Below are 13,589 nucleotides of genomic sequence, written 5' to 3'. Positions count from 1 at the left end.
AGTCAACAACAAATATTCTGGATTGACTTGTGGTTAAAAACATTATTCGGAGGAGGTTTTAGTGTCTACGTTTCTGTATAAAGCTATAGCACCATTACTGATGCCTGATTAGTGACCAAATGTAACCAAAGGAGACTAAATCAACATCTTTTTTGAGTGTTTGCAGGTGCCTGCTGTGTGGACACAGCCACACTCCCACATCCTCAGTCTAAACACTCATGGTGGGCAGAGCAGCATGTGTCTGTCTTGTTCTGTGGTTCCACGGTGAGGACCTGGTGTTGTGCGACAGGTCTGCGTGAACCCCACGGGTTAACATATCTCCAGGATCCACAAAACAAACCCACAAATCACATATAAACTAATAATGACGTATGGGATTCTGCGCACAATGTCAGATTCATAATTCCTTCAAAATGAGGCTTCCTGCTTAATGAGAATAATTCCTGTCGCAAGAACCATCACATCCATTTACTTTTGAATGGTGGCAGATGTACGCTCTACGCAAAGTCATATTTCCAGTAACCTCTTTACGCACAGATGGTTAAATCTGATACATGGTCTGTTTCTTTGTAGGCTATCACACCGAAAAAAAATCATTAGAATAAACGAATGATGGGTCTGCCGTGCAGGCAAAGGCACGCGTACGTATTTTGCGCGCAATTCCACTTGTTTGAGAACATGTTTGTTTAGAAAAAGACACTTGATGATAGAAAGTTCTCTGAAAAGCCGTTAAATCGTTTAATTCCAGTGGCAGACTTTGTATTTTCACCTCTTCTTTAAAGAAAATATGTCATTCACACTCTCACAGTAGAATTAAATGCCTGAGCGGCTGGCATCTCGGAGGTAATGTCTCTGCCAAAGTCGCTCTTCAGCTCTTGAAGCGCAGCCTTTGAAACCACCTTCGATTTCAGCCGCTGCATCTCAGCCAGAGGTCTGAAAGTTGAAAAAAAAGGACATTTCGATTCCTCCTAACCTATCTCATTCCCTCCACAACACCGATGACCGAAGCTTTTATCATTTAATTGATCCCTGGCATGACGTGCTCAGAGGCAGGTAGAGAAAACAGGGAGTTGGCGCGGAAGGAGGACCATTACGCAGGTTAGCATGACATCACCACGGGCTGACTATAAAGCGGTGAGGACTAATACACAGAGTTAGAGGAGCACTTGAGGAGCTTTGGAGTAAAGGACGGACTGAAGCCTCTTATGTTTAACAGCTGATTGGCTGCTGCTACCGTCCCTCTTTCTGAACTTCAGCGCAGAGGAATCCCTTAAAGAATACAAGACTTGTCAAAATGAACTTGTCGTACTTGGTAGCGTGTGGACTTTTGGTCACCCTGCTTTCAGTAAGGATGGGGGCAAAACCTTTATCTCAGGCGCAGCAGAAGGTAAGAAGAAGCCACTTATATTCTTATTACTGAGAAATAAATACATTTATTTGCTTCGCAGTATTAATCGTTGGGAGCTGAGGGCTGCTTCAGGAGTGAACAGCTGTTCTGTGGTCCAGGCGCTCAAGACTGTTGTTTTACGCATCATATTTCATAATTTCAGTCATGCTTAGCAATTCAGGGAGGGCATTTTTCCCACACCCTTAATCTAAAACATCCCGGCAAATGTGTTTTGTGTGACTATTTTTTTTGAGAAGACAGCATGTTTTAAAGTCAGTGATGTCTGACTCCTACTGACATCCTAGCACAGTATTTTGCTTCTGTGCATTTGTCAGTTTTGTCATTTAAGCGCCAAGTGAAGCCTTTGACAAGCAAACTAAGGCCTTTGGGCAGAAACTGTTAAAACTGAAACGTTTTTAAGCGACATAAGAAACTGCTTTACACGTTCAAGATATTCCGCTTCAACTTGGAATTAATCTTGTCTAATTGTTTGCCAAAATTAAACTAAAACCAACGAAACGGTTTCGTGCGTAAAATCACCATTACGCATACAACTTGCTGAGACGTCAAAAATGATCATTTGAAATAAAAGTCGTAGTTATCAGCTCAGATGGTTAGAATTTAGGATGGCTGCAAGTTGATGCCACAGCCTTCGTCCACAGCAGAGGAACAGGCTACAGGCACCTGACTCTTCATTGAAGGCGACAGCGAGGTTTGAAGTGTCAGAGATGAACGGTCACATAGTAAAAAAAAATGGAAGCACAGAACCCCCATGGTAAATTAACTACATTAAAGATGTCCTCTGGGGTTTGAATTTAATAACTGCATTATCTTGTGGGCTGGTTTTTGGTTAGACAAGACAAATATCCATCTCAGTCTATGCTGTAGCGCCGTGCGTAAAAACTGGCAAATATGATTATATTTGCCATCTTTGCCCATGCACATGGTATTTGAAACTGCTTAACATACGCAGCAAGTTGAGGTTTCCCTTATTTTAAATAAAGTATTACGCTGGTCTGCGCGAAAAGGCACTAAGCGTGTATTTCAAGCATATCTCTTTGCACAACGCATTTGCCCGAGGGAGACAACGTTTATTTATTCTCTCAATCTGTGTTCCAGTCTCTTAGAAGTTTGCTGGGCGAGGAGCTGGCAGAGTTTCTGGAGTCGGAGGAGAGGGAGAGGCGGCTAGACGCTGTGCGCTCTCGGATACGGTTACTGCGAGATTTACGCATGGACACCCGTGCCAGAGGGATGTGGGCTCGTCTCCTCAACGACCAACCCGCACCAAGGAGACACAAAACGGGAAACAAGAAAGGGGGTTCCACGTCGCGGAGTGGCTGCTTCGGACACAAGATGGACAGGATAGGAACCATCAGCGGCATGGGTTGCTAGGGCTGGAGCAGCGCTGTGATGGTGAGTTTTCGAGAAAGTCACGGTCCCACTTAACGCTTAGTCTGACTTTAATTTGACATGCTGAGATATAAACAGAAGGAGGAGGACAAAAAGGAAGAGAGGATGCGTAGAAAAGGAGGAATACACGAATGATGGGGAGGAGAGAGCAAAGAGAAGGGTCCAGTTTATGGAAGGATGGTGCAGTAGGAAGATGATGTGGGGACAGAAAGGAGGGAATAGGGAAATGGAAGAGGAAGGCATTTTTGTTTCAGAATTTTCTCTTTTGTCAGTGGTCATCTAAGGTCTCTGTAGGTGACAGACGGAAGGTTTTCAGTTTCATCAGAGGTCTTTAATGGGTAGGAAGGAAGGAAGGAAGGGAGGAAGGAAAGGGTGGAAGGAAGGAAGGAAGGAAGGAAAGGGTGGAAGGAAGAGAGAGAAAGTAAGAAAGAAAGACAAACAAAGTAAAGATGTTAAAGTCAGATTTTTGTTCTTCTTAACGATCGTCTCAGGACCCATGTATGCTTTGCTTCTACAGTTAGGCAAGTTTAGGATACACATCACGTCTGAGTGGCAGCTATACACAGTATAGCAAGTGAAGAGTGATGACCTGTAGGTGATGAATTCACAGTCTGGGTCAAAGGTCAACTTGATGTAAGAAATCACATTAAGCACTACACATTCTCTTACTGTATGTCAGTAACCTCAGCTGCCTGACAGACTCCTCACTGTGAGAAAAGCTGATGCTTGTGTCAAACTTGTAACATCATGAAACGTCAACCTATAGTCAGCCAGTGTTCCCTCCTAAGACGGGAACTCCCCTAAAGACGGCAGGAAAGCCCACTTAAACTGATGTACACTGATGTATGGGAAACAATCCATTTGATGTTTAGAAAGTTGTATTCATCATCATGAATGATCCCATCTGCTTCATTTAGAAAACAAGAAGCATATATCAAGTTTAAGAAGAAAAAAAAACAGGACCGGGAGAAATGGAGGAAGGGAGAGGGGATGCAGACAGGCTAACACACACACACATTATAAACACACGGCACCCTACTGTGGCCAGGTTCTTTCTGGGAAACCTCTTTACCCGAGTGATTTTAACAAAAACAACAAAGGGGCTGTGGTGGTGAATGAAGTAATGAGGAAGCTAGGCTAGGTGACGCACAATTAGTCCTGAGGCTTGAGGCCTTTTTTGTGGTTGTGGCAAACTTTGAAATCCTCATGGAGGAGTGTGAGTTTGTGACTAACTTGAGTTAGTGTGTGTGTGTGCATGTGGGTGTTTTTCATCCGCTGACACTTGTCTTTACTCCCATGGCCTGCAGCGTATCTGAACGTCTGTGTTAGATATGTATATTTAAGGTGAAACAGTTAGGAGAAGAGTCAGGGGAGCACTTAATGTGGGCATGAAACTGAAAAGTAAATTTAAGCTGATGAATAGACGGTCGATAAAAACTGCTAAATTTCTGAATAAATGAACTTGTGTGAATAGAGTTGTCTATGGAGACTCTGTCTAACCTTCCTGCTCCTGTTCTCTCTTTCCCTAGATCTCTGGACGATGGGTTGGATAACAAAGATTCAGTTTGTTCTCACCTGAGGGAGAAAAAAAAGCAAAACTCACCAAGTGACAGATTTTTGGTACGAAAGTCAACACGACCAGCATAAACAAAGACTGAGACGACAACGCTACGAAACCCTCATACGACTATATATATAATAATTATGCAGGTATATATACATATATACATATGTGTATACCATACAAACGGTCGACAGATGCATACTACAAGATGGCGGACAATGGTATAAAAACTACAAAACCCGCAAAGCTGTATATTGTTGCTGCTGCTGCTGCTGTACATTCATGTACTTCATCTTCCCCTGCATAAATGTATTTATGTTTAAAAAAAAAAACTATTTATATGTTTATAAAAAGAGATATTTATAAATATGAGTTTTATTTATGTAACATTTTGAAAATGGATGCAAACTGCAGGTCAATTCTGTTTGTAACGTTTTTCTTTTGTCTCAAATAGTTGTAAATGTTTTCAAAAATGATAAAAAGAACATTCCATGTGCACTTAAACGCATCCTCTCGGGGTTTTATGTTTCAGTGGAGTCTGTAAAATTATAATATTGGGTATTTTCTGCATGGCGTGCAGGTGAAACGGTGGTGTTTTGCAAGCTTGTCAGAGCTGAGAAAAAGTTGTTTTCACCTCGACTACTTCATTTCTATGCAGATTTTTGAAAAGGTTTCACTAGCAGAGAGTGTAGCAAACCTTTTTGCAATGATAGGGGACATGTGCCTCAGAGCTGGAGATGTTTAATGGCATCATAACCTTCTTAGGTGCCACTTTTACAGTTGGTGCTGGGCAATTAATCAGCATAAGGTACCATACAGACAAAGCCAAATGAAAATGAATTGCTTACATTGTGCCATTACATGTCATATATCAGTAATTGTAGGGACGTCAGTGGCCAAAGCCTCATGTGCATGATGTCCTTGTACTCCAGAGTATTACCATGCAATATGGTTGGATACAGGGGGCAAAGGAGATGACGAGATTCTTAAAGTTTTCAAGCAGTTTTTTGCACTAACTCTTGGAACCTGGGAGAAAGTCGAGCCCTTACTTCCACAGCTTTTATGATGGTAACAATAATACCTATCTTTATTTATACGGCACACATAAAAGCAGGTTTTCCAGGGTGAGAGACATAAAAAGAAAACAGTAAAATATACAAATGAAGGACAAAAATATTTGAGTTATTCAAAGAAACAAACAAGCAAGTCAAGAATATAAGATGGAAACATATAAAGGCGAGTCCATAAAAGTGCGTTTATGGGGAAAGCGTGATAATGAATTAGCTCGCTGAAGTTTCTGAGACAGGTTGTTCCACAGTCTCATGGCGTAATCATCCAGAGGGGAGGAGAGAGCCAGAGAGGCCATAGTCAGACCTTGGTGTTGATGGTGTTTCACAGAGTTCAAGTTACTGTGGTCACTTGTAGATCTGAAAATTTGAATTGAATTGAATATCTAACTTATATGTCCAAATGGTTTTTAAGGAAAGCTTTTTAAACTTACTTAAACATGGTATTTTCAGCATGCAATTAGTGCCCATCCAAGTATAACATCAATGACCTGCACTAATATACAGTGCTTTACTTATATACTCCCACACTAGAGGGCAGCATAGAGCCAAGGGAGCCAAAAAGGGAGACGACACCTGTTGCACACTCACAATGGACCCCATCATTTACCACTTTATGAAAAATATTACATTTGTAATGACTGAATGACTTCATTGATTGTATTTTTCAAGATCTACGGGGAATAATTTCACCCCATTATGTTGTATTTTTACAGCAGTGAGATTTTTGTCTACATGAAAATTTAATTTAATATGACTGGCACATGTCTTTCCTGTCAAGGGCTCACTGCCCGAAAGCAAACCATTTTTACTGAGCACTCATACAAACACATAATGATGTAGCCTATTAGTTGAAAAGAACAAATTGTGACACTTGTTGTGTACAGACTGGTCACGAACTGTGACACAAGAGGATAAGTGCCACATTCACACTGGAAAAAACAAAGGCAGCACGCACCTCACATACTGTAGTTGGTGTCCAAATCGTAGGAGCACTGCTCACAAAAACCTGAGAAAGGAAGCAGTGTGGAAAAAGCGATAACACCTGTCAAACCTGGATAGAAGAACGACACTGAACAGGACAGCTGAGCCACAGAACATAATCAACACCCCTGTGCCAAACTCAATGCTCCATGCTGTTAGCTTTGTTAAACTGATGTTTGTGGCAAGACTGCCATTCATTAAAGTTGTATCAAAGGCCAGTATAAATAAGCTTGTGTGAAAGCACAAATCACTAAGTCTCATAGAGGCTGTAAAGTCTGACAAATGGAAGGTTGCATAACAGTCAGGGTATGTAGATAATATGTATCCCTAAGGCTCAAACCCAGTTCCATCAGAATGTTCCCATATTCCAAAAAAACAAAACTACAAGATGAAACTGAATGCTTCAGCTATTTAAATCATTTTGGAATCTACTTTCTAGGTTTTTGTGTCAAAATATAAGCAAGCTTTTAGTCTGATTATGTTCCTGTTACTGCCTACTCTAAATTATTCCAAACCATGTTATTGAAGCATATGGGACTGTATTGTTGTATACAGATTATACAGATTTGATGTCGTTATTCTTGAAATCCAAACACACATAGTAAGGTGGCAGGTAGAGATATCCATTTCCTTTATAACTCAAAGAACTACAGACACACACCAGCCACTTTATCAGGTACACCTGTTTAAGTGCTTGTTAACGCAAATAGCTAATCAGCCAATCACGTGGCAGCAACTCAATGCATTTAGGCATGTAGACATGGTCAAGACGACCTGCTGAAGTTCAAACTGAGCATCAGAATGAGGAAGAAAGGTGATTTAAGGGACTTTGAATGTGGCATGGTTGTTGGTGCCAGAAACTGCTGATCTACTGGGATTTCACACACAACCATCTCTAGGGTTTACAGAGGATGGTCCCAAAAAGAGAAAATATCCAGTGAGCAGCAGTTCTCTGGGTGAAAATGCCTTGTTGATGCCAGAGGTCAGAGGAGAATGGCCAGACTGGTTCAAGATGATAGAAAGGCAACAGTAACTCAAATAACCACTGGTTACAACCAAGGTCTGCAGAAGACCATCTCTGAACCAACAACACGTCCAACCTTGAAGCAGATGGGCTACAGCAGCAGAAGACCACACCAGGTGCCACTCCTGTCAGCTAACAACAGGAAACTGAGGCTACAGTTCACACAGGCTCACCAAAACTGGACAATAGAAGATTGGAAAAACGTTGCCTGGTCTGATGAGTCTGGATTTCTGCTGCCACATTCAGATGGTAGGGTCAGAATTTGGTGTAAACAACATGAAAGCATGGATCCATCCTGCCTTGTATCAACGGTTCAGGCTGCTGGTGGTGGTGTAATGGTGTGGGGGATATTTTCTTGGCACACTTTGGGCCCCTTAGTACCAACTGAGCATGGTTTAAACACCACAGCCTACCTGAGTATTGTTGCTGACCGTGTCCATCCCTTTATGACCACAGTGTACCCATCTTCTGATGGCTACTTCCAGCAGGATAACGCACCATGTCACAAAGCTCAGATCATCTCAAACTGGTTTCTTGAACATGACAATGAGTTCACTGTACTCCAATGGCCTCCACAGTCACCAGATCTCAATCCAACAGAGCACCTTTGGGATGTGGTGGAACGGGAGATTTGCATCTTGAATGTGCAGCCAACAAATCTGCAGCAACTGTGTGATGCTATCATGTTGATATGGACCAAAATCTCTGAGGAATGTCTCCAGCACCTTGTTGAATCTGTGACACCAAGAATTGAGGCAGTTCTAAAGGCAAAAGGGTATTAGCAAGGTGTACCTTATAAAGTGACTGGTGAGTGTATATTCCTCCTAGAACAATGGAAAGGAAGGAAAGAGAATGAAAGTGCTCTAAAAACAATGAGTAGCTCTTCTTTTGTTGCTGACTGTATCATGTTGGCTCATTACACACTGGCCCTGCTGAGAACTACTGCAGTCATTAACTCATAACAGCAGACAAGAGTTTTAATTCCATTAGCAATGATGCAACCACTGACAAAAATATTGACTTTTCAAGAAACATTACCAAAGATTTACCACTGTGTGCTTTTACCAACAATTTACAGTTGAGTTTAAATCTTACTCTGGCTTTGTTTTGGGCGGTTGCCCAAAAATAAATGTGCATCTCCCTGTGATAAAGGAAATCCCTGCTGACCTAAAATCCCCAGTTGCATCTATTTCCCTCCCTGTGCTTCTGTTTGACTCACTCAATTTAATCCACCCCTGCAAAACAGCAGGAACTAACAGGTGCAGGAGAATAGCTTTGTTCATCCTGTGAATTCAGCAAAGCTCATTTGAAAGACAGCGAGAAGAGGGTACCTAAACGCATGAATGTGAAAGACTCTGAAACCACACGTTGTGTTAAATAGCCAGGTGGAAAACAATCCAAACACCTGAAGGGTTTTTTATGTCGAATAAACACTGAAACATGAGGGAATTAAAATGCTGCAACACACAACTGATGTTGATGACATGGTTGCAAATCACACTTGCTGTAAATCCTGAATTCTGTTATTATGCTTCACACTTTACTTACTGCCTGCTACAACTGATCAAATTTCTCCCTGGGGATCACCTTCATCCTCAACCAATCTACAGTAAAACATGGACTGTTATATTCAGGTAAGTATTTTGCATTAAAAAAAAGACATTGTATGTGCAGAGAATGCACTGCACCGGTCCGTCGTGGTGAAGAGGGAGCTGAGCCGGCAGGTGAAGCTTTTGATTTACTGGTCCATCTACGTCCCAACCCTCACCTATGGTCATGAGCTCTGGGTAGTGACCGAAAGAATGAGATCGTGGATACAAGTGGTGGAAATGAGTTTCCTCTGTGGGGTGGCTGAGCTCAGCCTTAGAGATAGGGTAAGGAGCTCGGACATCCGGAGGGAGCTCGGAGTAGAGCTGCTGCTCCTGGGGGTCAGTTGAGGTGGTTCGGGCATCTGATCAGGATGCCTCCTGGGTGCCTCCCGTTAGAGGTGTTCCGGGTATGTCCCACTGTTAAGAGGCCTTGGGGCAGACCCAGAACATGGATGTGCAGAGAAGAAACATTGACAGTATGATTACTAGACTAAACCCTGTCAAAAATATTTAAATTTACAAAATAAGTGTCACATTATGAGTGAGACTGTCAAATAAGTCAACAATATAGCTATAGTGAGAAACCACTGGTTCAACTACAACAAGAAAAAATGAAAGCGACAATTTGCAGCACCTTTTTAAGTAGTGACAACTTACAACTTGTCTTTTATCATCTGACAAACTCAATTAGTTTAGTACACCAACATGATTTGCTTTTACCTCAAAAGGCTTAATTAAATTGAACCAACTTAACATTTATCCAAAAGTTGTGGCGATATTTAGTGTTACCAACTTTTTTGTTTTAATCCATCCTACTCAAAAATGTCAAAATGTTTTTGATTTTGACCAACATCTTAAAATAAGTTGTCAACTGACTAAAACATATTATTTTTTATGCTGAAAAACATTTTTATTTTTAACGCCTATCATTTTTTTAGAGTGTACTGTCACTGTGTAGTTAATGTTACGCTGCAAGAGTTGACAGAAAATAAAGGGAGACCAAGATGGGGAGTGGTATTCAACAAAGCTCTCTAGCTCGACACAAACTGGGGGATGTTGCAGTTCATGGTCGACACCTTGACCCCTAGTACTTTATACTAATACACACGGATACGTGGATAGACGGGCCGAAAAGGAAAGAGAGCTATAAGGTATATTGCTAGACGGGTGAGGTGACAGTGACAGTTTTTTAAAGGTTTTTGACATAGAAGCTTATGATGCTGTTTACTAGATTCAGGCTCAGTGACAATGGATCTTTGGTATGTGTTTAGTAGACTTAATACAGTCTACACAACGCGCAACATACTAGGGTAATGTAATAAAAGGTAATGTTCCAGGTGATCCCCCCCAAAAAAGAATGCAAAAAAAGTAAAAAGTTCAAATGTCTTTTTAGTAAAATAAAACAAAACAAACATTAAATTACCCGTCACTGATAAAATCCTTCTAATTAGCCTACTGGCTTTATTGTACCTACTGTGAGACTTCAGTAAAGGAGGATTCAACTGGTTGGAATGGAAAGGTTTTCTCTCCTCACTGCTCTGTGAAACAAGTGAGGGATGTAAAATGCAATGCTGCCTCTGTGTGGTGTTGTGGGTTAATTACTCAAATGGGCTGTTGGTGTCCCCTGGGAATCAGCTGAGTCTGGATGAATGGCTGTACACCTCATACACACACACCCACACACGTCCATCCTGTTACAAAGGAAGTGTGAAATAAGACCGAAAGCTCTTGAACAGCTACTAAACTGATCTTGTCAGATATTTTGTCAGTTGCTGATTTACACAGTCAAGGGTGAACTTTCAGTCTCAACATTTAAGCCAACATGTTTCAGATGAGGAGTCTTTAAAGGTCCAGTGTATAGAATTTAGGGGGATATGATGGCAGAAATTCTAAATCCTCATTTATGGAGAATGCCATGTTCACTGCCATGTTTCTACAGTAGCCCAGAGCTGACAAACCAAACACTGGTTTCAGAGGGGGCCAGTCACGTTTTCATGTTCTTGGTTTTTGTGTTGGCCACCAGTTAGAAGCCTACCAGCACCTGAAAAATTATTGATTTGCAACGTGACACTGCTGTATGCAGTGTATTTACCGGTTTAAATCCCGGGGTATGTTTGTTTTGGAGAGGAAGAGACCTCTGGGAATAATTTGGCTCCTGAACATCTAATATCAGAGAAGAAGGGTGAACACACAATAGCATGTGATGGGTGAGCCGCTTGTCTCTGACATGCCCAACAGCGTCAGAGTTACACTGATCGGTAACATGAAACTGCTTTATTCAGTGTTTACAGGTTTTAATTATCTGGGCTCTCATTTATAAAACAATGCATAGGATCCATACTAAAAATGTATGTCCAGACAAAAGACAAAAATGGCGTGCACCAAAAATACTGACAGTTTCTACAATCATGCTTCCACCTCACCATCTGCCTTGCCATTTTCTCGTCTCCAAAATGTTTGTAAGCATGGGTCAAAGTTTCTCCCGTGAAGTCTGTTTTTGCAGAACACAACTTTTGCCTCTTTCAGGCCAGGTTTTATGCGTATGCAATGTTTAGAAATAAGACCCCTGGTCTATTTGTTTTGGAGAGGAAGAGACCTCTGAGGATAATATGGCTCCTGGTAAAAACTTCCTGACCAATTAACACTAAAGGAATTTTAACCAGGAGAAGTATCTGGTTGCAATCTGAAATCTTAATGCCTCTAAATCCCCTTAATCTTTCATATTTAACCATTAAAATGTTCAGTAAAATGGATATTTGAACATCTTTAATCCCATAACAACTTGTTAAATTCCGTCTGCTGAAAAAGACTGAATAATACAATCAAAAGCTTCAGACCTGTGAATAAATGGATGGAGTTTTGTCAGTTACTTCAGAATTCCTCCTGCTGGTGGCCATCTATTCTATAGCCTGCATTTGTTATTATTATTTTTTCATCAATGATGGAAGCACATAAGATCCTTTGCGGGCATAAGAGCACTTATACCACAAACTAATTTTGCATTCAAATTTTACCTGAGCAGAAACAGAAATATCATGAAAAAATGAGCTTAAATGGGGCGTCGGTGGCTTAGTGGTAGAGCAGGCGCCCCATACACAAGGCTGTTGCCGCAGCGGCCCCGGTTCAAGTCCAGCCTGTGGCCCTTTGCTGCATGTCATCCCCTCTCTCTCCCCCTTTCACACTTAGCTGTCCTGTCCATTAAAGGCAAAAATGCCCAAAAACATATTTAAAAAAAAAAAAGAGCTTAAACTATCAAAAGTACTCCACACATTATTTCTATTTCTGACGCATTAATGTAAAACCACGTTGTTGGTGGTCGACGTTAAATTATTGTAGTGACGCCCACATTTCCCAGCATGCCGAGACTGAGTAGTTTGTAGTTTGCTGTTTTCTGTTCCATTACACAAATGTCATTTTTTGTTATTGTCTACGGTGTGTCTCTTCAGAACATGATGGTTTATGCCAGTTGTTGTCATTTGTGTGTCATTTCATAGTTTGCACCATTAGTGAGTTGGCTATGCCACTTCATGACTCCTCTGAATTTTTCTATGGACATTTGAGTCTAAAATGCATCTATAATACATCAATAATGACTAATAATAATTGGAACTTCAAGATTTAAGATTCAAGAGGCTTTATTGTCAGACATACAGAGAGTCAACATAATGTTTCACTCCGTTTGACCCACAGACAGTGCAAAAGGATAAGTATAAAATTGAAGCGATAATACAAAATAAAAAATGCGAAGTGCAAAGATCTAACTGCAATCAATTCAAATGTGCAAATATTCAACAATTTGAATAGAAGCTTGGATAGCAGACAAGAACAGTAAATGGTGAATGAGTATATGAGTTAGCTCTGGTTGTCTGTTTAAAGTGGCTGGTGCTTTTTGGGTGATATGGTTAAACATGTCCCTTATTAATCAGAACCTGTCATACTGTTATTCTGTTTTATAGCCTATTATTGTTATCAATTAAAACATTTTTTAAGCAATGTATAGTAGTAAATGTAGCTATAAAATCTTCATCTTCAAAGCAACTGATATGGTAAATAAATACAGTGCAGTTCAGAGTAAATTTACTACTATTTACTACTAGTGCTACAGTAAAATTTTATCACAATCTGTAAAATACTTAACTAACTGTACTTGCGTTATTGCGCCATACAGCTACTAGCGCAGTGTCCGCATGGAGGGACTAAGACATGTGGTTGATCGGTGATGGCAACTGACAAACCACGTGGCTCATATAAACAGCTGCATGGTGCTGCTTTAATGCTGTGTGGCCTTATCTTAAATGTAAGCATAGCATTCATGAAACTGTCAACAGTTTACTATTTTATATTATCTGACTGAATCTTCGTGAATAACACATTCAACAGCAATCATTTATCATTTCATGTATTATTTTTTAGGTACCTTTAAGTAACAAAATCTTCTTCCCTACTTCTCTCATGGCTTAGTGTATGTAGGCGACGCGCGGGCACGATGCATATGTTCCAACTTGTGATTGGTGGAAGCAGTCATGTGGGCGTGTCGGCGTGGACGCGCAGAGCAAGAGAGTAA

General features: G+C 40.9%; 1 protein-coding gene across 1 annotated transcript; it reads left to right on the top strand.

Moving 5' to 3' along the window:
- The first annotated feature begins 1,162 nt into the window (after nt 1-1,162).
- nppc (natriuretic peptide C) lies at nt 1,163-4,816 on the top strand. The gene is made up of 3 exons (XM_050054903.1): nt 1,163-1,387; nt 2,507-2,800; nt 4,327-4,816. Exons 1-2 carry the CDS (start codon nt 1,295-1,297, stop codon nt 2,777-2,779), a joined length of 366 nt encoding a protein of 121 aa, XP_049910860.1. The 5' UTR covers nt 1,163-1,294; the 3' UTR covers nt 2,780-2,800; nt 4,327-4,816.
- Nucleotides 4,817-13,589: the final 8,773 nt, after the last annotated feature.

Source organism: Epinephelus moara, chromosome 10 (assembly GCF_006386435.1).
Source record: "Epinephelus moara isolate mb chromosome 10, YSFRI_EMoa_1.0, whole genome shotgun sequence".
In the NCBI taxonomy this organism is placed as follows: Eukaryota; Metazoa; Chordata; class Actinopteri; order Perciformes; family Serranidae; genus Epinephelus; species Epinephelus moara.
Note: the sequence above shows the minus strand (reverse complement) of the source record. Positions and strands in the feature narration are given on the sequence as shown.

Excerpts from the sequence above, each read along its gene's own strand:
- nppc (XM_050054903.1), top strand. The coding sequence starts at position 1,295 with ATGAACTTGTCGTACTTGGTAGCGTGTGGACTTTTGGTCACCCTGCTT. Across the intron at positions 1,388-2,506 it reads TATCTCAGGCGCAGCAGAAG|TCTCTTAGAAGTTTGCTGGG; the intron begins GTAAGAAGAAGC and ends TCTGTGTTCCAG.